The sequence below is a fragment of the Mesoplodon densirostris genome, chromosome 17 (genome assembly GCF_025265405.1).
Source record: "Mesoplodon densirostris isolate mMesDen1 chromosome 17, mMesDen1 primary haplotype, whole genome shotgun sequence".
NCBI lineage: Eukaryota > Metazoa > Chordata > Mammalia > Artiodactyla > Ziphiidae > Mesoplodon > Mesoplodon densirostris.
The window spans coordinates 23453863-23477273 of NC_082677.1; the positions used below are offsets into that span (position 1 = coordinate 23453863).

The 23411-nt window shown below is 45.7% G+C and overlaps 1 protein-coding gene across 7 annotated transcripts in view; it reads left to right on the top strand.

Moving 5' to 3' along the window:
* Positions 1–23411, top strand: part of ENOX1 (ecto-NOX disulfide-thiol exchanger 1) — a 320291-nt gene that overhangs the window by 195605 nt on the left and 101275 nt on the right. For all 7 annotated transcript variants that reach the window (XM_060080023.1, XM_060080025.1, XM_060080027.1 and 4 more), the window contains one exon: positions 15896–16080. In XM_060080023.1, coding sequence (XP_059936006.1) covers positions 15896–16080 — 185 coding nt within the window. The remainder of the gene's footprint in view (positions 1–15895; positions 16081–23411) is intronic.

Here is a 23411-nt window from a genome sequence, read left to right on the forward strand (position 1 = left end):
ATAGTAACTGGTATCAGATGATAGAAGTTTATTGAATTGCCCTCTTTGGCTTCAAATTGGGGAATAATCACCTTTAATTTTCCATAATATTTTACCTTCCTAGACCACATCGTCTTGCAGTTTCCTATTCCAAATATGATCATATTTGCATAACTATTTAATTAAGGATCCAAGAAATAATTCAAGTTCTGATCCAGGCAGACATGTTGAATTCTTACCCACAAGGAGACTGGCAACCATGAGTCTCTTCAGATATGAAGAGACCCTTAGAAAGCACCTTGCATAACCATCTCCTTTCTTCACAAACAGGAATGTGCAGTCCCATGTTGAGCACTTAATGTTATTTGCCCAAGATAGTAAGTGGAAGGTACTAGAACTAGAGCTAGTACTAATACTAGGTATTAGTACTAGAACTCAGTACTAATTTCCTTCTTTCCACGTTAATGACCTTTCTATGGCACCACTAAATGTGGGGAAAAAAAGCTCCAGAATAAAATATCCCTCAAATGCCGTAAGTGGCATCGTAAGAGTCAGTAAAATCAACCAAGGATTTTGAATGCCTGCTATGTGCATGGCACCATGACGCCATTTGGAAACAAAGGTAGGCTGGAGATGTTTATTACCTTAAAATGTTCATCCAGATCAGGCTGACTGGGGCTTTTGCTTAGTCTTCCCATTACTTTCTGGATTTTTCTACTGACTAGAAAGAGATTGGCTTCAACATAGGCAGTGCATCCAGCAAACTGTTTTCTAGCTCATTCCAACAGAAATGCCAGCTTTTAAAAATATTCAGGAAATTGGCACAGTCCCTTTTCTAGCTGAATGATATTTATTTCCTCAAAAACAACCAGCTCTATGGCTTTGGGCAAGAAGAAGAACTGCTTTGAAAAGGCAAAGTACATCGGGAAGGAATCATGCCATGTCATGTATTCCTTTGGTAAACTGGACACACTGTCACAGCCCAAGTCTTCCATTCCCTGACTCTCCAAAAAGGTAAAGAGAAAAATAAAACTACTTCTCTAAACACAAGCACAGATGTGATGATGGATCTGCAATGATCTGAGCTACAATATTAGTTCTTTGATTTCCCATCTCATTCCATGTTTCCCCTGCATCCCCAGGGCCTGGGAGAGCCTACCTGAAAATCATTCATTGACTCTCCATCTAATTTCAAGACTTACTGAAGCGCTCTCTGTCCTTCCTTGTTCCTGAGGCTTTTCTTTATGAGATCTACCCCTCAATCAATCTTAAAAATAAAAGTTTGAGGGAGAGCACCTACAATAATATCAGTGTTACTGAGATGCACAGACTCAGGGAAGTTTTGATCGGGAAGAGATCTTAGAAGTAATGTGTCCTCTCCCTTCTTACCCCATGTTCAAAATTAATGAGAAAAATGGTGTTTTTACCCCCAAACAATAATCATCTGGAATGCTGAATAATGTCTGCAAGTTTGTATTGGGGATATATTTTTTTTGTAATTACAAGTGTTCAGGTAAAACTTAAGTGATAACACATATTTGGCAAATCTCTTGGAAGTAGGATAAGAGATTTAATTCTTCTTTTAGTGACTTACTAGTCAGTTGATTAAGAATGTCTCCACCTGCCATACTAGACTTTTCTCATATAGTTTATATAATCCGAACGTCGTAAAGCCATCCATTTCTCTATCCTTAGCTCTTTGCTTCCATGAAGTTGTCTTAAGCAATGCCATAATACAAAGCAATGATAAAATGAAAACAAATATTTAGTGAATTCTTACTTATGACCTGTATGGGACCGTGATATCATTTGTCTTGCAGTGCCATATTAAGGGGGGAAAAATAGCAAAGTCTTGTAAGACTACTTGAGACTTAGTCTTTGATCTGAGAGTGGTGTTTATCTGCTCTGAAAGATCCTAGTAGCTCACCAGAGTTCTCCTTTTCCTGGAATGGCACTGGATCATGGGTCCATAAAGCTCTTGCCCTCAGAAGTCAGAGCCAAAACTAGCAGATAAACTCTAACATGCAGAGCTGTGAGAGCTGAGGTATCTGAGAGAAGTTGTGTGCATCTGTTCATCTGAACTCTTACCAACCCTGTAGAAGGTTTTGTTTGTTTTAAGCAAATAAAGGTGAACACATGCTGAGATGGAGGACCTTCTACCCAATATGCTCCTTCAAGACTAGCTCGGGATCTTTTCCTCCCTGAATGACCAGCATGTTGCATTGTACACAGTAGGTAGACAAGAATTCATTAAATGAATGGATAAGAAATGAAAACCAGGAAGAACTTTTTTTTTTTAATCTGTTGAAGGATATTTTTTTCAGCTTAGACCAAAAAAAATTACCTATTTGATCTTCACAGTACTGACCACGTTTTTCAGATGAGGACCCTGAGGTCTAATGGAAGTTAACTAAATTGCCCCAAGTCTCATACCTGGTGTATGGCTTTAAAGCCCCTTCTCTGTCTGCAACCCCCCGCCCCCCGCCTCCCTCCTATGTATAATCTGTGTCTGCACAACTCTCTGAGGTTGACAAGAGTAGACCCGTGGGATACAGAACGGCCCGGCCGGCATCCTCCCAGGACCGCTGCTCCTCACGTACCCCCGAGAGTCCCTGCACTACCACGTATGTCTTGTCCCTCCTCACTCCTCTGTGGAATCCTGCTTCCGTGATTATATAGAGAGACGCTCCATGTTACTCTTTAGAGCAGGACGAAGGGCACGTTCTTTCAGGTCATTAAAAGGTGGGGGACTTGGCAAGGTGAAGGATGGAGCTAAAGGGGGAAACAACAAAGAAATAAGTGAGGTTAACATTTGAAACCTTTTTTCCTGGAACCACATTGAAATGATTGCAGATGGAAAGTATAGCTTTTTTTTTTTTTTTTTTTTTTTTAGTAATCGAAAGTTGTTAAGTCCTTGGGCTTTTTTTTTTTTTTTTTTTTAGTAATAGAAAGTTGTTAAGTCCTTGGGCTTTTGAAATAGAGATCAAAACTTAAATTGGACCTTTTGCCCCAGCTATATAACATTTAGGCTCCTAAGGAATATTGTAATCGATGCTGGGTCATCAGCACCATGTTAACAAAGCACTTGATATAAAACCATCCATGGTGCCTTCTCCTCCACGTTCAAGAAAAAGCTAGTAACGAGAGAGCTGCTTTCTCAGAGGAATTCTTTTCACCTTTCAGAAACAAAATATTTCATGCTAATTCCTGCTTAATTGGAGGGAAGTCATTTCTTTAAAATCACTGAATATGAATTTGAAGTCTGTTCCATCCCCAACCTCTTTAATTCAATCAAGGTCACCTCCTAAACTTGCCCAGACAGCACTATTCCTCAATTAGAAAAAGGGGGTAGAACTGTTTTAAAGCATTTAGCATCTGATTAATAGCGCTGAACTGGGGCTTCAGCACTTGCAGAGGGATTCTAAGGAGTCGCAAGAATAAGACATTGCTACCTGGAAAAGCGTACTCTTCAGAAACCAAAAGCAAATCATTTTAATGAACAAGGCAAAAACTGCTTTTTTTATGGGGATGTGAGAAAGATGATCGTAGTCAATATATAGCGAGTTTTAATACCCGAACAACTCTCGCCCAGAGAAAAATTGCTATAATTTAGCCATCCAGACAGTTTATAAAATGCATGCACTTTTTCCTGCCCAAGGACTCTGAGTTTGTCGAAGCAGGATTTTGTCGCACTCAGGCTCTGGGGATAGGAACAAGTAATGAGAAGAGGTGTCCAGTTGACAAATGTGAGCTGGAGCCATCCAAGTGGAGAAGAAATCAAGGGTTCTGAAAATAAGTTTTTGAGAGACTTCTTCCAAGTTGCCTTCCCATTTTCTGGGCCTGACTGAGAAATGCCGAGCTCACCTTGACGCTCTTTTGAAGAGAGATGGTCAAACCCCTAGAAAAGCTCTGAGAAAGTGGCCTACATGAGTGAGAATCGGTGTCCCTGGAAGAGAGATTTTAGAGTCACCAAACAGAGTGCAGAAATAACTTTGAAGCAGATGAGGTCAGAGGCCCCTTGAGGGATCTTCGTTTTGTTTCCAGCGTGGCTTGGCAAATGATGTCCCTTCCCTAAGCCTCAGCTTTCTTAGCAGTAACGTAAGGCTCATCCTAAGAGGATTTCCTTGAGGTTGTAAGAAATAACCGATTAAGGGTTTCCATGGCATTTTGCAAATGGTACTGTGACAATGTGGGGAATGGAAACTGCTAAGCAGTAACAAAGGTAAAATGAGCAGTTCCCAGCCCTGGCTGCACACAGGAAAGACCTGGGAAGCTTTATACAACAAACACCAATGCCTGCGGGTTAATGCCCAGGCATCTGTGTTACTAAAATGCTCCTCAGACGAGTCTCATGCACAGAAGATTGGAAACCCCTGGCGTGCGACATGAAGATTGATGGCTGTCAATTATAGGTGGGAAAGAAGAAAAAAAAAAAAAAAGTAGAGGTAAGGTAACAAAATATGAGAACAAGAAGAAAATTAAAATGAAGTAGAAGATAAAAATGATGAGTGGAGAGGACGTGAGTGACATGGGCAATGTTAAAGGACCAAAGAAAGAAGAAATGAAAGGGAGGTAGTTTATTCATTTAAATATGGCGTGTGTGACACGGGTGGAGAACCCCCCTCATCATATCTGTGTGAGATGCATCCAAGTATCCTTTGGTTAATTGGAAAAAAGACTAGCTGGGAGGAAAGGAAAAATTAAAGTAGCCTGGATGCAGAAAGACAGCGTCCCTGCTTTTCTCTGATGCTGGAGAATAGCCAAGGACTGTTTTCTCATCCATCAGTGGTGAGAGAGAGAAGCAGGGATGCCTGGGCATTTGCCAGAGAGAAAAGCCTCAGAGGACCTAGCGACTGGTCTGGGAGAGTGTGCGCGCAGGAAGGGCTTCCTCTCCTCCACTGAGAGGCTGATCCAAGGGCCCTTGGTCAAGAGTGATTAGTTCCCACAGAGCACGGAGGTATAGCTCAGCCTGTCCTGGGTGCAGGCCACAAACCTGCTGCAGCCGTGCTTTCTCCAGAAATATGGCTGCAAAGAAAAGTAATACACAACCTAGTAGGTCAGAAAAAATGTGTCTTGGAGACACTGCCTGGAGGATTTAGGAAGGCATTCAGTCACAGTATCATCACGGGAAAGGCAGTAACCAGCATTCAGAGAGGAGCAGGGAGGTAGATGAATGAAATGTGAGAAGGCAAGGCAGATGGCAGGGAACCCAGGAAGGCTGTGTTGGATGGTAAAAACTGGAGAAGAGTAGGTGCTTTCTATAACAGAGAAGCCATTAGAAAAGGCTGAGAGAAAGCAGGTGTCAAAAAATAATGAAAGAAACACAAGCCTGGAAAAAAGTTATGAAGAAGTGGGGATCTGGTCTCTAAAGGCTAGTGAAGAGGTTCCAAAACTTCGGTATGCATTAGCGTTGCTCCAGAAACTTGCTGGAATGTACCACCTCAGGCCCCCATTTCAGAAACTCAGATTCAGAGGGTCTGGAATGGGTCTAGGAATTCTCACATATGAGATACCATGGTGAGACAGATGGAGGCGGTGTGTGGAACACACTTCGAGGACTGCTGGCCTGGAGACACCAGTTACTTTTTCATACCAGTGTCATTCTACCTTGGTTATGTATCTAGAGAGGATGGGAATCTTTTTCCCTGATGCCAGGCACAAACATGTGGGCTTAAATAAACCAGTCTCAGCATTGGTGAGGAGGCTGGTAGGGAGGGGAATTCACGGCCCACCACTTCCCACCAGCCTTGGTTCCCACTCCGTGGACTGGATAGAGTTTGTGTGCAGCACAAAACCCAAGGGAAGAGAAAGCCTTTCTATTCAACTCATCTTTGTTATCCCAAGTATTTGGTGTCTTAAAAGAAAAGCTTTGTGGGAAATGTCACTCTTCCTTGCAAAGGGCAATGCCTAGGGACTGAGAACACACTTCAGGTGTGGGCTGACCTCCACTGCACATTTCAGAGGGATATGTTTTATGTAGTAGAAACCAGCTGTTAGAGAAAGAGAGAGAGAAAGTGTGTGTGTGTGTGTGTGTGTGTGTGTGTGTGTGTGTGTGTAGGGGTTTAGAAGGAGTAGAAAAACATCACTCCTTGAGGGGAAGTTTCTTTGAAGAAAATTGGACCATTTGTTAAAAGGGAAGGAAATCTGCCAGTTGGGAGGAGAGAAAGGTGTCGGCCGGGCCCTGGCATTGCAGCCAGAGGAGAAATGAGAGGAGTAATGCCTTCGGGGGAAGAGTTGCTGTTTAAAGCTACTCTCTTTGGATGAGACCAACCACTATTGAGGGTGGAGCTCAGGCACGGTCCCCCAGGGAGGTGTGCTGTCTGTGAGGGGGGAACATGGCCAGGGAGGGGGCACTGTATCTGAAGACCCATGTCATTCTGTGATGCATCCTGGTCTAAGTCTGATGGCCCTAAAAAAGACTCTCTACAGCTTTCAGAGAGTTAGAAAAAACTGTACCTGCATCTTGGAAATCGAAATAGGGATTGCAAGTGAAAAAGAAAACTGAAGGCTAAGCCAAAAAAAAAAAAAAAGAGAGAGAGTTGGGGGGAAGTGCCCTTCTCCATGTGTCTGCTGCCGGGACCCGAGACGTCGGGCCCTTAGCAACCCAGCCTCCCCTCCTCCGTGCACCCATCTTGCCCAGTCTCCTGGGCACTGGCTCCTTCTGGAGTCGGCAGGGTTCTTTGGGAAAGCGGTCCTCACAGTGGGACGGCCCCACGCCACCCCTTGCAGCTTTTCACAGTGTGAGCCTGACTTCAAGGCCCAGCCCCGCCCGGCCTTCTTCAGAAAGGAGCCTCACCCACCCCCAGCTTTCCTTTCCCAGCGTCTTCCTCGGTCTGACCACCACGGCTCGTGGTGGGGAGAGCAGGGAAGCGGCCTCCCCACGTCCATACCTGTATCGTTTTCCCCATCGCTGGGCGTGGAGCCCCCGCGGTCAGGCGGGTGTGCTCTCCTAGAGCAGGCTCCAAGCCGAGGTTTGCGGGACTCACTGCAGCTGTGCTTCCCTGAGGACTCTCAGGGCATCCCTCACCCAGCAGAGCATCCTTCAGCCTTTTAAATGGCAGACACCCTGCTGTTGGAAGAAGCGAGCACGCCTCTTTCCTTCACTTACTTTCCTCCAAGGACAATGGGAGAGTTGGGGGAGGTATTAGATATAATAACATCAGTAGAAAAGCGGTAAGGCATGAATGAGGTGAATTCTCAGCAGCGTCAGTGGCCCAGAGGCACCGCACGGTGACGGCCACCGGTGCAGACCGCTTCCTTAAGAGGAGCTCTGTGGACAGGGCGACAGAGGATTTTCTTTTCCTGAGTCACCTGCTGCCGGTTGTGCCCGCAGACTCGCATTTAAGCCATTATAATAACAAGATCCAGCTTACCTGCACTCTCCAAATTACCCTTATTCCACTGGCCTCACACAAAGATGGAAATAGACCCTGCATTATGCTTCTGGTGAGCTCTCCCTAATCATAGCTAATGCGCAGACTATAATACACACTACAGATAGAAAATGTTATGTCATTGCTAAGTTGTAATAATAATAATCCTGCAAAACTGTAGCTGAAGGAATTTCCGCCAGCAGTGGGAGGAAGATTGCTGCTTCAGTGGCGATACAGGTGTTACTGGAAAACAGATTGATTATAGTTCGTCCGGACCACAATAGGCTGTCTGGCAAGAGACTGTGCAGCAGGCGTCTCTGATGCTCTCCAGCTCTGTGCCTGGACGCTGGGGGGCACCGACATGACAGCATTCCAAGGACCCCGTGCTTTGTCTGGTCACTTGAGGGTCATCTGATGCTTGTCCTGGGCCTTCCTGAGCCTATTCAGACCCTGGGGAATCTGTGGGAAGAAGGGTTTTCACTGCCTTTACTCCAGCTGAAGGCGCAGGACACCTAGAAAAGCAGAACGTAGAGGAGTTGGGTGGGGTAGGCACTGGAACACTGGTCCTTTGGGACTCCTGAGACCAGGCAGAGTCCTTGGACACGGCTCTCTTCATACATAGAGCCTTTTTAAAAAAATTTTTATTGAAATATAATTGATTTACAATGTTGTGTTAGTTTCAGTTGTACAGCAAAGTGAATCAGTTATAATATATATATATATCCATTCGTTTTTATTGACTCTTTTCCACTATAGTTTATTATAAGATGTTGAATATAGTTCTCTGTGCTATGCAGTAGGTCCTTGTTGGTTATCTATTTTATATATAGTAGTGTGTATATTTTAATCCTAAACTCCTAATTTATTCCTCTCCCTTTACCCTTTGGTAACCATAAGTTTTCTATGTCTGTGAGTCTATTTCTGTTTTGTCAGTAAGTTCATTTGTATCATTTTTTTAGATTCCACATATAAGTGATATATGATATTTGTCTTTCTCTGTCTGACTTACTTCACGTAGTATGAGAATCTCTAGGTCCACCCATGTCTCCGCAAATGGCAATATTTCATTCTTGTTTAGGGCTGAGTAATATTCCATTGTATATATGTGGCACATCTTCTTTATCCATTCATCTGTTGATGGACACTTAAGTTGCTTCCATGTCTTGGCTGTTGTGAATAGTGTTGCTGTAAACGTTGGGTACATGTATCTTTTCAAATTAGAGTTTTCTCCAAAAGAACAGAGCTGAAGGAATCAGGCTCCCTCACTTCAGACTATACTACAAAGCTGCAGTCATCAAAACAGTATGGACTGGCACAGCAACAGACATCTAGATCAATGGAATAGGATTTAAACAGGATAGAAAGCCCAGAAATAAACCCACGCACTTATGGTCAATTCATGGAGCCTTAATAACCAGCCGAGGCCCAGGAGCTCAGTGGTTGGTCTCAGTGCAGCCATTTCAGAGCAGGGGGACACAGCATAGAAGGCGGGATCCCTGAGCAGATCAAGTCAGGCCTCGAGGCTCCAGAAGCCTGAGTTTAACTTCTGTATGGCTCATTCCCAGACTCCTCCTGCAGAAGATCTACGTGTGTTCGTTTTAAAATAGGCTTATCCTCTCTGCCTCCGTAGTGGAGCCCCTCTCCTGCAGAACAGTCCCCAAAAAGACCCAGCAAGGGAATATTTGCCTCTGTTAGGAGCTGATCAGGTCCCACAGCAGGGTCCCTGGTTTCCTTCGTGCTCGAGCTGCAGCACTTACCTGCGAGGGGCCACCCCAGTGCCATCACATCAGGGAGTGTAGGTTCTGGAGTCCCCCGTGCGGAGGATAAACCCTGCACCTCCAGCCAGCTGTGCAAACCTCCACATCTCTCAAACTCAGTCCCATCACTTGGAAAATAAAAATAATAGTTGTATTTACTATGTCATGTTTTTGTGAAGGCGAAAGGAGATTGTGCAAACGTTGCCTGGCACATAAAATCATTAGCTGTTACTACCACTGTTACTATTCCTATGACTACAGTTACTCCTGCTGCTCCTGCTACTGTTATTGGGGGAAAACGGGGGAAGGAAGACAGTAGTGACTGTACCTTTTGCCCAGATTTCCCCCTCCCTCCATAAGGAGGTGGCTGGGTCATGGAGACAGGCCACGGACAGGACTGCCTTCACAGGTGCGGCGCATGGGGCTGAGGCTCATTCAGAAGGTCGAGGAATGGAACCAGAATGCCAAGCTGAGCCTGTGGTGCCATCAGACGTATTTGTCCAAACAATCCAATTGTAGCTCCAGTTCAGAAATGCAGATTCTTAGGCTGCATCCTGGACATACCCCATTGGAAACTCTGGGGAAGGGGCCCAGAAATACGTGTTTAGCACACCCACCGGGAATTTCAGATTCAAGCCAATATTTGGGAAACTCTGGGTTAGAGTAATGCCAGCTGTTTTACAAATAAGTTCCAAATCTTCGAGTGTCTTTACCAAAGAAAAAAAGTTCATTTCTTGGGCACCGTAGAGTCCAAAGCAGATATTCTTGGTCTGTGGGCACCTTTCCTCCACGTGATGACTCAGAGACCCAGGCGCATTCCGGCAGCAGGAAGATAACGAGGGATTGAGCAGAAGGCACACCTCACACGCCCCTCACGCGGCATCGGTGAGAACCAGTCAGATGGCAGCCCCTGGGCCAGTCACCTCTCAGGAACAAGCTTCACTAAGCAGAGAAGAGCACGACACAGTGTGCTGTCTGTGCCGCAGCAGCGCCACTGGGCCCCCCACCCCAGGCACCCTGCCGGAGGAGGAGCAGAATGCAGGAAGGCAGACGGAGCCTGGGGACAGTCCCTAGGTGCCCAGGCCATGGGGGCTGGAAGGCGAGCTGATATGGTGGCCGTATCTTCCAGGTCTCAGACCCATCCAGTCGTCCTGGGTTCTGGACCTTTCCGCACAAGTGCCCTTCTGGGCAGCAGCCGATGGAAACCTTGAAAAAGACAATCTTTGTGCGTGAGGAGGAAATGCACAGCTGGGCAGCGTCCTCCCAGCATTTCAGGAGGACATCTGGCAAAGTGGAGGGGGGACCCCCCACAACGACACCAAGACAAACAGTTTTCGAGAAATCCAGATATTGTTAGAAACAATATGTTAAAGTGTTTGATTATTTAGTTGCATCTTGCCTGAGCATGAAAGAGATATTAACATACTGTCAGCTTACAGGGACATAACCCAAGATAACTTACATATTTCCATATAGGGCTAATTATTTTTCTGAGGCTGGCTCAGGCTGCTAAGAGAGAGATTTCAAGGCTTTCAGCAGAGTATTTACTTAAAGAAGCTAAGCATGCCATTATCTGTTCCCAGGGAAACACAGTAAGTAATGGAGGAGACCAAGGAGCAGGTCACTCTGACCATAATTCATACAAAGACTAATGGTTTATATAGGATCTAGTCAAGGGTGCAGCAAGGTGCTGTAATGCCTTTAAGCCTCTTCTTCAGCAGTGCAATTTAATCTTTGGATCAGCTTATATACAATTTGGTAATTTTAGTAGTCTAGTGCTAAGTTTTGAAATGGAATTTAATCTTGTTTAGCAGAGTTCTTCCAACGTCGTCGTTTCGGTTTTGATCCAATCAGAAAATCCCTGTAACAGAATTTTCCTAAGGTCCTGAGCAAGTATAAACTGATGCCTACACTGGCCTTCCCCTCGTGGAGGCCACAGCTCTCCTCACATGGCTTCACTATAAATAGCTGATCGGTGAATGAATGAATGATAATCCAGAGGCATCCCTGGATTCAGCAGTGCCTTTAAAATCACCAAAGGAAAATTCAATTGTGTTCAGAATAGTTTACATTTAAAGTGTCTCACTGTAATCTTTTTTTTAAATTTTATTGAAAATTGGTAATCCACATGTTAGCTAAATATTCTATTTATTGGAACACAGTGCAGTCCACAGGGATTCCTACAAAAACATGCATATGTTGTTTGTTTGTTTGTTTGTTTATTTGCAGTACACAGGCCTCTCACTGTTGTGACCTCTCCCGTTGCGGAGCACAGGCTCTGGATGCGCAGGCTCAGCGGCCATGGCTCACGGGCCCAGCCGCTCTGCGGCATGTGGGGTCTTCCCGGACCGGGGCACGAACCCGTGTCCCCTGCATCGGCAGGCGGACTCCCAACCACTGCGCCACCAGGGCAGCCCATGTTGTTTATTTTTAATCCTTCTTATTTGAATAGTGGATTGGTTGTGCTGTCTCTCAGGGGTCAGTTTTATCACAGAAGCTTGATTATACATTGTTCAAAACTGTTTACTTTAATACAGTGTCCTGGAAAGAATGAAAGAGAAAAAGAGAGAAATGAAAGGGTGGTCCTTTCAAGTTTCTGAATTTTGAATACACTGAGAAATGATGTTAAGTTAGAAAGTATTAGGATTTTGTTTCCTTTAGAGCTCTGGTCCAAAAAACATAATCTAGCTTCTCCCAGGAAGCTTCATCTGAGGGGTGGATCCGTGCAGCATGATGCTGAATAATGTTTACAAACAGGTGACCACAAGTTAAGTGGAGTCAGTATATAATTTCTCACCCTTTAGAAGAAAACCACTTTGCCGCCACAGGAGTAACCAACATTTTCTTTGCAAACATCAAGCTTGAAATTATTTAATAAGGAATGTAAATCAGTTATATGCCCCAATGATAAAAACGTTGATGGGATTGGCTATGGTATTGATTTGGGGGGGTGGGGAATGGAGTTACAGCTGCTGGTTTTTTTTCATCTTTTTCTATATGATGATATCACGTTCGTGTTCCAGAAATACTAATGACACTGCATCCTACTTGGTCGGAACAGTGGTCAGTTGGCTTAAGCCAAGAATAAGAAATGGCAGCGATGCCATTCCACAGGCTTCTAAGAGAAGCCCTAAAGTGATGGATGGTGCACTTCCCTATATGTATTTATGTTCAGACAATTTATTGAAATAATGTTGCTGGCACATGCTTTATAGCTGCTTGCATTTTGCTACACAGATTTCAGCATATCTTGCAGACTATGCAATTCATTTGGAAAATGTGGTTTCCATCCCTGCATACTAATCGATTTCTTCACAGACACCTGCTATCAGTTATGATCATAAAAATGCCACTCTGAATCGAGAAAGGGCCAGATAGAGCTTCCTAAGGAAATGACTTAAGTGTCTTTGAATGCTACTAAATGTAGTAATGTGCTTCTGTAGCGCCAACACTTTTTCCATCATTTGCATTTTCTGTAATTTTGCCCTATTACAACATCCCTCTCTTAAATGATGTCTCATAACCATTTCCTTAGGGGTTGGTAAACTGAATTGTCAGGAGTTGGTACCTCAGGGTGTGGACAAGATCTGAAGTTGGGCTGTGCAGTGTTGAAAAAGCACTAGCTCATACTCCTGGGTATACCCTGGGTTGTTTCCGATTTTTTTTTTTTTTTTTTTTTTTTTGCGGTACGCCGGCCTCTCACTGCTGTGGCCTCTCCCGCTGCAGAGCACAGGCTCCGGCCGCGCAGGCTCAGCGGCCATGGCTCACGGGCCCAGCCGCTCCGTGGCATGCGGGATCTTCCCGGACCGGGGCACGAACCCGCGTCCCCTGCATCGGCAGGCGGACTCTCAACCACTACACCACCAGGGAAGCCCTGTTTCCGATTTTATGTCAGTCCCTGAAAACTATAAAATTGGCAGTTCCTCTGTTTTGCACACACATATACACCAAATAAAATTTCCTTTATCCATCCTCTTCAGCCTCCAGTTCGTTCCATGCACCATTGCCAAGCCAATGTTCCTAAATCACCGATTCCATCACGTCCCTCTGCCGCCTGGGCACCTTCAGTGGTTCTCAGTTGGCCTCCCCATTTGACCCTACCTCTCCAGCCTGACTTCTGAACCTCCATCCTCTCTCATCACCCGTCATGGCTCAGCTTTCTCTCACTGCTTCCAGACAGACTCTTGCCTTTGGTCAAGGTTCTCTGCTTCCTGCCCCAAATATTCTATCTTCAGTTCTCATCTCTGGGCTTTGCTTCTGCTCTTGCCCCTGAGTGAGGTGCCCTTCCCCAGTTCTTGGGCTTTCACCCTTCAAAGCCCTCTTTTTAAAAAAAAATTATTTATTTATTTATTTATTTATTCATGGCTGTGTTGGGTCTTCGTTTCTGTGCGAGGGCTTTCTCTAGTTGCGGTGAGCGGGGGCCACTCTTCATCGCGGTGCGCGGGCCTCTCACTGTCGCGGCCTCTCTTGTTGCGGAGCACAGGCTCCAGATGCTCAGGCTCAGTAGTTGTGGCTCACGGGCCTAGATGCTCCGCGGCGTGTGGGATCCTCCCAGACCAGGGCTCGAACCCGTGTCCCCTGCATTGGCAGGCGGATTCTCAACCACTGTTCCACCAGGGAAGCCCCAAAGCCCTCTTTTATTAATCCAGTCTGCCTTTTCCTTTCTCTTCTCTGAATTCCTGTAGGATGGATTCTCTTGCAATAAACCTTGACACTAAATTAGTCACTTGTTTATTTATCCAACCAACATTTATTGAGTGCCTACTATATGCCAGGCATCAGGCTCTTCTCTCTTGCTTTGAGTGTGTTCCTTTCAAACGTGTCGGTTTCTATTATATTTCAAGCTCCTTGAGAGAAGAGACATACTCTGTCTCCTTGTCATGTGATCCAAGATGCCCAGACAGGCTCCGGCATGGAGTACATTTGCAGGAACTGCTTGTCGACTAATTGATCCCTGATGGTTTGAGGTAGGGAATTTTCTGGTTAATTGCATGTTCTATTTGATTAGTATTTCAGCGTGTACTATACATAATCATTTTGCGAAGTAGAATACCATAAAACACTCAACTATAAAACTACTATTAACGTAATTTGATGGTTGATTTTTTTTTTTCGGTACGCGGGCCTCTCACTGTTGTGGCCTCTCCCGTTGCGGAGCACAGGCTCCGGACGCGCAGGCTCAGCGGCCATGGCTCACGGGCCTAGCCGCTCCGCGGCATGTGGGATCCTCCCGGACCGGGGCACGAACCTGTGTCCCCTGCATCAGCAGGCGGCCTCTCAACCACTGCGCCACCAGGGAAGCCCTTGATGGTTGATATTTAAGGAGAGAACTCACTGGGGTTTCAGAGCACCTCCGTACAGATCTGTCACCATTGCACGGCAATGTGTGGCTGGAACATCTGAGAGGCTGACCTCGATTTGGCTCTGGGATTGGGATTGGACATGGTGTGGGGTGCGGAAATGATCCTGGACCAAGAACCTGCTGGACAGGGACTCCGTGCCATGCCCTTACCAACCGGAAGTTACTTCTTTAAAGAAGCTTCTGATAACAAGCTTTTAAAATATCTTCACTTTTCTCTTGCTTACAAAAGTAGAGAATGGATTTTCTGAAGGAGGGGAGAAGAAAGCATGGGAAACTGGTGAGAAAGTAGAGGGGAAGCATTTGGAGTTCTTTTCAAACAGTCTGGTAAGAACTAAACTCATCTGGCTGGCAGAATAGCCCAGTGACAGGGAGCAGAGACTCTGGAACCCAATCTGGGTTTGAAGGCTGTTGATGCTACTCTCTTTGTGGGATCAGACAAGTTCTCTAACTTCCCTGAGCCTCATTTTTCTCATCTCTAGAGAGGGGGTGGTTAAGAGCAGTACCCACATCAGAGGCTTGATGGGGGGATGAAGTGTGTTAGTTCCTGGTCCAGCGCCTATTCTACAGAGAGTGCTTAGAAAGCTATTGTGATTATTGCAGAGACCACCAAGCAGTAAGCTGGAAACTAGGGAAGGGAGTCGCCCTCCTCAATTTTGTTTTGAGCCATTCACTCTGTTTTATTCCATTTCAGTTGTTTTTGGAGGCTTGAGATGCATAAGACCCTGAATTAAGTGTCTCGGTTTCTCAGTCAGGTGGAGATGTGAGTGAGCTCTGAATCTGCACGTAGAGAATTTCAGGTTTCAGGAAGGAGTATTAGGGTAGGAATCAGTTGGTGAAACAGATGGAGCCAGGTCAGCATTCTGATAGGAGTCAGAGGAAACTAACTAACCAGCTGACTCATGCAGTCAGTCTGACCCCGCAGTAGATCAGGAAGGAACAGTGTGTGTGTGGATCAATCCCCAGCTCCCCTGGGCAGCTGCGGCTGCGTGCCTCCATTGGGGGGCCGCTGATAATTTGAAAGAAAGTGGCCCTCCAAGGAGCTAAGCCGTCCTGCCGTCCTGCCGAAAGGGAAAGGGCAGCCACGAGGTAGATACGACGATTGCCTGCAATTCTGAGCACTCTCATCACCTAGCAACACGGATTAGTTTCTGAAAGGGAGCCTAGGATCGGGGAAGAGGTCAAGAGACAAGGATTTGGAAGGAGTCAATCCTGTGCCCACAGTCATACATAAGACAGGACAAATAGAATAGCGAAAAATTCCCGAAGAAGCAACGCTCGCCAGCTGCAAAATAAAGCACCCCAGGGTAGCTCATTTGGGTTTGGTACAAACGTTCAGAATCCGGTTTAGAATCCCTTTCGCACTGAAGGCTGTCCATCTAAGCGAGAAGGTCACTCACTTGAACTCATTCTGTTTTGCCCCTCAGCCCTGGCCGCCCAGGCCTACGCGCTTAAAGAAGAGAACGACAGCCTCCGGTGGCAGCTGGACGCCTACAGGAACGAAGTGGAGCTGCTGAAGCAGGAGAAAGAGCAGCTGTTTCGAACGGAAGAAAACCTGACCAAGGACCAGCAGGTGCAGTTCCTGCAGCAGACCATGCAAGGGATGCAACAGGTACCTGCGCCCGCATTGGTGTCCCTGTTCTCGAGAGAAAGGGACGTGCGTATGCGGTGGCGGCTGTTTGCTGGGAAAGGTGGAGGAGAAAAAAAGAACAGCAGAAAAGCTGAGTGGCTAGGTCAGGAAAGTGCTGATGACCGTGCAAGGGGAGGGTCAGGGGAGAAGCCACGCTAAAGAAATAGGTTGAAGCACTACACCCTCGCAGTGGGAAGCAATGGAAGAGAATCTAGGAGTTTGAAAGCTCCATACATAAAATTTAACCTCATGGCAAAAGGTCAGAAAATCCATGCCAGTTTTGACACCAGTGTTCTGTCATCTTAGAACTTCTCAACTTAAAAGCAGGCGGACTGATTTCTACAAAAGCCTGGCGAGTTTGTTTTTGAGATCGCTGAATACGTAAACTGTACTATTTCCATTTCTCTTGGGTGATACTTAGGATGTAGACCGGTTCTCTGAACACACTGTGTATTTCAGAAATGTTTGTAGATGGGATGGATGAAGCACTAAACTTTGGGGCGATAGGTCACTTCAGAAACAGGCCAGCATCTCTGCTTTTGTTAAAGATCGACAGGCTTCATCCTGCCACACTCAAGTTAAAGCTGGGTCTTTCCAGCTCATGTAAGAAAGAGATAGAAGCTGTGGGCTTTGGAGGAAGCAGAAGGAACGTGGAAACGAGGGCCTGAGGGGGTGGGAAAAAACTGGGCACTGCCAGCAGAGGGTAGAATCAAAGAGTCATAGCTGGGTTTATATCTGAAAACATTGATTGATACGTGATACCCTTAAGGTGTGTGAGTTATCTTAGAATAATATAGCCTAAATTATCATCACACATGGTTATTTGTATTATTCCTCTGAATATATAAATCTAACCACTCTTTTCTGGAAAAAAAAGATTGTTTTCTATAAAGAAGGAAAATATAAGCAAGACAGTGGGCAATTATATAGTGAGTAGGATATTTTTTTCAACTTCCCCCACCAATATTGACTGCTGTCTATGAGCAGGAGCCTGAATTGCCTACAAAAGTGTCTTTATGATTAGAGGTAACTGCTGCTAAAACCTCCGCCAAGCAGGGAAAAAATAATTGAGAGGAAGGGATGTAAAAAAAGCGTGGATCGGGATACAAGCAAGTTAATGACCAAGTCACAGAAATTCTATCTTAAACATCTTCTGCCATTTAAAAGCAATTTTGGCTTCTGGACTTTGAGTCCTAACTCCCTGATGTTCAGTGTGTGTCAGACAAATCAGCGAGACTCAGAGGTCAGAACCAGCCAGGAAAATGTCATTACAGGTGGGGCTCAGGCCCCTGCACTTGAAAATCGGTGTTAACAGCTGCCGCGCGGAGCTCCCGGGGCTTGTCCATCTGTCCACACGTTGGGGGTGAGTGGCGCCCTTGCCAGGAGGAGGAGCGTCCGCCGTCTCTCATACCTCATGCGTCGGGCCCTCTTTTCCTCCAGGAAAGATGACTCTGGTCGCATGAAAAGTTGATAGAAACCTTTAAGCTGTATATATAAGTCCATGCCACTCTCTCACTTCGTCCCAGCTGACCCTCCCCCTCCCCCTGTCCTCAAGTCCATTCTCAACGTCTGTGTCCTTACACTACCAAATGTAAAATAGATAGCTCGTGGGAAGCAGCCGCATAGCACAGGGAGATCATCTCCGTGCTTTGTGACCACCTAGAGGGGTGGGATAAGGAGGGTGGGAGGGAGACGCAAGAGGGAGGGGATATGGGGATATACGTATATGTATAGCTGATTCACTTTGTTATAAAGCGGAAACTAATACACCATTTTAAAGCAATTATACTCCAATAAAGATGTTAAAAAAAAATAAAACCTTTAAGCTGGTTGAAGATTCAAATCTGAAAGAAGTCAGGAGGCGAGGGTGAGTTTAGCCAATCAGGAAGAAGCATGCAGGGGTGTCAGCCCCCCCCCCCCCCCCCCCCCCCCCCCCGGCCCACACTGGAGCCCCGCTGTGCATCCCCACTGAGCTCCAGCCCCTTAAAGGAGCAGTTCTGTTCTTGCGGCTTCTCATACATTTGCAGAATCTCCTTGTCCATAGGAAATGTACTTTACTGTGCTTGTTTTGTTTTGGGGGGAATTTTGTTTGGGGGTTTGTTTTGGTTTGTTCTGGTTTGGTTTAAACCACAGAAAGTTATTGGCTCACAGTTCTGGACCTAGAAGTGCAACATCAGGGAGCTGGTAGGGTTGGTTCCTCTGTGGGCAGCGAGGGAGAGTCTGCTCCGGACTCTCCCCTTTCTTCCTCAGGTTTGCTGGCAAGCTTTGTCCTTCCTTGGCTTGTAGCTGCATCACCCTGCTTTCTGCCTTCGTCTTCGGATGGCCTTCTCCCCGCGTGTGTGCCTGGGTCCCAATTTCCCCTTTTTATAAGGTCACAATTTGTATAGGATTAAGGGGCCCGCACTATGCCACTGTGACCTCATCTTAACTAATGACATCTGCCGTGACCCTGGTTCCAAATAAGCTTGCATTCTGAAGTACAGGCCTTAGAACATCACCATATAAATGTGGGGGGACACAATTCAATCAGCAACAGACACGAGTAGATAGTCAAACTGTATTTGTTGGATGGAGGAACGAATGGACAAAGGCACAGAGGCAAGAGCTCGCCTGGTGCCTCTGGGGAGCTCGGGGCTGTTTGGGATTCTTGGATCATAAAAGACAGGGTGGGGTGTGGGGAGAGGTGATGCCCTAGGGGTCCCCGTAGCACCTCCTTAGCGTGCGGAAAGCACTAGCTCAGAGGCAGCAGTTATGATTTTCATTTTCACTGGTCGTTACGGGGATGCATGGCGATCACTGTGGCAACACATCTTTCACATAGTTTTTAAATATACGTGCTTACTTAAGAGTCATCTTTCTACCTTACCCGCTTTGAGTGAATCCCCGCAACTTGCCAGTTTGAGCCCCACTGCACAGAATTCTCCTGACTTGAAAACCCACCCTCCATCTGCCCTCTGTCCACTTTATAAATCAGAAAAGCATCGTCTCCCAGGCCAGTCAACAGATAGAGGAGAGGGCTGGTCTCTCATATGTCATTGTTTTAGCAGTCCATATGGGGGAAATTATTTCTGCAGCAAACAGAAGAATATAAACAGTCTTAACAGCCTTAAGACCAGCATACAATTTTTAGAATTGCCTTGAAGTTTAGCCAAAAAGTTTCTACCCTTTTCTTCTTTTCATCCCTGAAGGATATGTTCACTGACTTCACGTGGTTTCTCATGAGTTCATGGAGGAAACATTAGGGCAGGGTTCTGAAAAATGAAAAAGCCTCGGTGACTCCGTCTGGTTGTTTCTTAGTCTCCCCTTGCGTTGCATGTGAGTCACAATTTAATATTAGAGGTTTCACACAAGAGGAAATAATAGCTTGTATCCATGGTAACATGGTAGCCTTAACCTGATCTGAAGCTGGCAACAAAGTTAACCTGTCTCTGCCGCAGGGAGAGTAAGGTTGCAGGCTTTCGTTTATATCTTTAGGTATCCAAGAAAAACGTACCCATATTTGAAATTCTTATTTACCTTCAGGTTACCACACTGAATTATTTTCTTAGGTCGATCGAGGTAAAATTTACACACAATAAAAATACTCTTTTGAGGGTTCTCTGAGTTTTGACGAATTCATACAACCATGTAACCATCACTACCACAATCAATATATAAAATAATTCCAGGGCTTCCCTGGTGGCGCAGTGGTTGAGAGTCCGCCTGCCGATGCCGGGGACACGGGTTCGTGCCCCGGTCCGGGAAGATCCCACATGCCGCGGAGCGGCTGGGCCCGTGAGCCATGGCCAATGAGCCTGTGCGTCCGGAGCCTGTGCTCCGCAACGGGAGAGGCCACAACAGTGAGAGGCCCGCGTACCGCAAAAAAAAACAAAACAAAAAAATAATAATAATTCCATCACCGCCCCCCAAAATTCCCTTATGCCCCTTTTTAGCCCACCCCACTCCCAGCAGCCACCGATTTGTTTTCTACCCTCATGGTCCTGCCTTTTCAGGAAAGTCATATAAGTGGAATCGTACCGTGTACAGCCTCTTGAGTCTGGCTTCTGTCCCTCAGCGTAACGAATCTGGGATTCATCTGTGCTGCTGTGTGCGTCTGTTGTTCGTTCTTTTTATGCTGAATGGCATTCCACGGTAAGGAAGGGCTGTGCTTTGTTTATCTAGTCACCAGTTGATGGACATTTGGGTGGTTTCCTGTTTGAGGCCAATATGAATAAATCTGCTATAAACATTCACTTACGGGCTCTTTGTTTGGATATAATTTTTCATCTCACTTGGGTAAATACCTAGGAGTAGGATTGCAGGGTCATATGGTAAGTGTGTTTGACATTTTAAGAAACTGCTAAACTGTTTTCCGAAGCGTCTGTCCCATTGTGCTTTCCCGAGGGTTTACATGAGAATTACAATTGTTCTGTGTCCTTATCAGCCAGCACTTGGAATGGCCAGTTGGTTCTGTTTTACTCTGTCTTTTTTAGCCACTATAATACGTGTATATTAGTATCTCGTTATGGTTTTAACCACACCTGAGTTTAAACAGGATCTGTATTTTTATTCACAAGGATAAGTCAGTGTGTCATATTTCTAAATAACCAACTTCAAAATTAGAATTCTTTTTGAAGCCATGTGTAAATCATATTTATAGGACTGGTAAATATTTAGATGATAAGAGGATACCATTATAAGCTGCTGGTCATAAAACTGTGAGTGACTCATGGTGATTATGTCAGAAGGGTCCCTCATACATACTTCCAGCTGTTGGTCTTTCATGCTGTTAGCAAATGTCATCTGAAGACCAGCTGTCTTAGGCCAGTAAACCATCAGCCCACGTAGAACTCTCTAACACTCTTGGCTTGCCATTATTAAAGACCAGGGGTAGTCAGCTGTCTTGACAATTTTCAGCAAGGGAGACCAGGAAAAAAAATTGGGGGAAAGAGGACTATTACGATCAACACCATTTTAGAAATTAAGTAATTGGTTTTTTTCCCTTATGCTCAGAGAGGGTAGATGTGGGCTTCTCTGTATATGTATTACAAAAGCTAAGCTAGACTAATTTTGTAGAAGAGGGCAGAGAAATACAATAATGTTACTTTCTTAAAACACAAAGTAACCCCAGCTAGTTTTGCCAAAAGTTGGTCAAGGATTGGTCTTTGGGATATATATTAAGAAATAAATGAAAGTATGTTGAAATGAGAACATCAGTGAGCGCATCTGACCACTTAAGGGAAGTTAAGCATCTCTTGTGAAATCTTCTTTAAACGATTCAGTTGCTTAGTAAGTACATTTTTAGAGATAGTGGAAAGTTTGTGTTCGATTCCCCTCCTGATTTCATATGTAATGAAGTCTCACGTGTACGTGTCAAAGTCAGGATCATTATTATGGCAGCAGGAGTCATATCAAGGATCGCGATGATGATGGCTGTGCTGGGGATGGTGACTGTGGTGGGGATGGTGACTGTGGTGGGGGGCGCTGGCTCTGCTGGGGGGGGTGGTTTTGATCATCAGAAAACTTTAGGGGAAGACAGGTAAAATGAACTTACCCAAGACAACTTTAGATAATTTCTTTTTAATTTCTGAAAAAAAAGCATGTCCCTTAAAAAATTTGAAAATCCTAGAAAGGCCAGCAGCCCACTGCTCCCAGTGGCCTTCACAGGTGGTGCTACAAAGAACTTGGGCGCGGGCTTCCCTGGTGGCGCAGTGGTTGAGAGTCCACCTGCCGATGCAGGGGACACCGGTTCGTGCCCTGGTCCGGGAAGATCCCACATGCCACGGAGCAGCTGGGCCTGTGAGCCATGACCTCTGGGCCTGTGCGTCCGGAGCCTGTGCTCCGCAACAGGAGAGGCCACAACACAGTGAGAGGCCCGTGTACCGCAAACAAAAAAAACAAAACAAAAAAGAACTTGGGTGAGGTGTTGCAGACAGATAACACGGATAAATGCAACAGGGGTCTCCGTTCTCTTGATAACTATTCACTTGTCATTTCTGTTTTCATTTTCTTTCTGAAATGCCCAGCAGTCATATAAGGGACCTACGAGGCTGATGCTCTGTGCCCATTGTCCTTTGTCTCATATTATCTGTTTAAACTTTATCTTTTATCCTTTCCACTGAAGTTTCTATTTGATAATCATGTTATTTTATTTGCAAATGTTATTTCTGTTCTTTGTTTACTATCTTTTCACACAGCCCTATTTTTTGGTTGCAGTATCTTCTCAAATCTTTTTGAGAATACTAATTAGTCTTTTTTAATTCTTATTGTTCCTGAATCATTTCTATTTATTCCAGGACTGGTTGTTTGGTTTCTGTGTCTCCGTCCGTCTCTTTCATGCTCCAGGTTCCTTCTCACGTGAGGTAATGCGTGGTAGCCTGTTTGTGTCGGGGATGAAGGGCTGGGGTCGCTTTTCTAGGACTCCGTGTGGCTTACCGATGGCTGAGTCCAGGTCACCTCCACAGCTGAGTCTTTCTCCTGCCCGGTGGCTCACTGACTGGCGGGCTTCATTTTGAGGACATTTGGGAACTCCACAAAGGCCAGACTCTGTCCTACACTAAGAACTCCACGAATTCCCTTCCCATTCGCTCTGCTCTGTTACGTTTAGTCACTGACAGACATTTTAATTGCCTGTGGAGGAAGGAAAGAGCAAAAGCAAACACACGTGGGCCAGGTCTGACATTTTGAACAAGAACCTGTTTCAGGGGCTTTTAGCTTAATCCAGTTGTTGAAGAAATCCTTGGTTAGCATGGTGCCCGGGGAGGGGGTGGGGGAAGAATATTACATGTTATTCTGGCTTTCCAGAAACAAGGGAAAGGAAAACCAGTGAGCACCTTTTCTGAATGTCTAAGAGACAAGAACACAGGAACCTAAGGCAGCATATTTTGGAAGATAGACGCTTCAGACCGAAGAAGCAGATCCGCAAATTAGCGGGGTTTAAGGGAGGAGGAAAGGAAGATAAGTACTCTGAAAAAGGTGACAGGAAGAGGCTGCAGTATGTAATAACAAGAGAGAAGTTGGGTTTTTAAGTGCGTTCTTTTTTTTTTTTTGCGGTACGCGGGCCTCTCACTGTTGTGGCCTCTCCCGTTGCGGAGCACAGGCTCCGGACGCCGCAGACTCAGCGGCCATGGCTCACGGGCCCAGCCACTCCGCGGCATGTGGGATCTTCCTGGACTGGGGCACGAACCCGTGTCCCTTGCATCGGCGGGCGGACTCTCAACCACTGCACCACCAGGGTAGCCCTAAGTGGGTTCTTTAAATATTTGACACAGGGAGGCTTCCCTGGTGGAGCAGTGGTTAAGAATCCGCCTGCTGATGCAGGGGACACGGGTTTG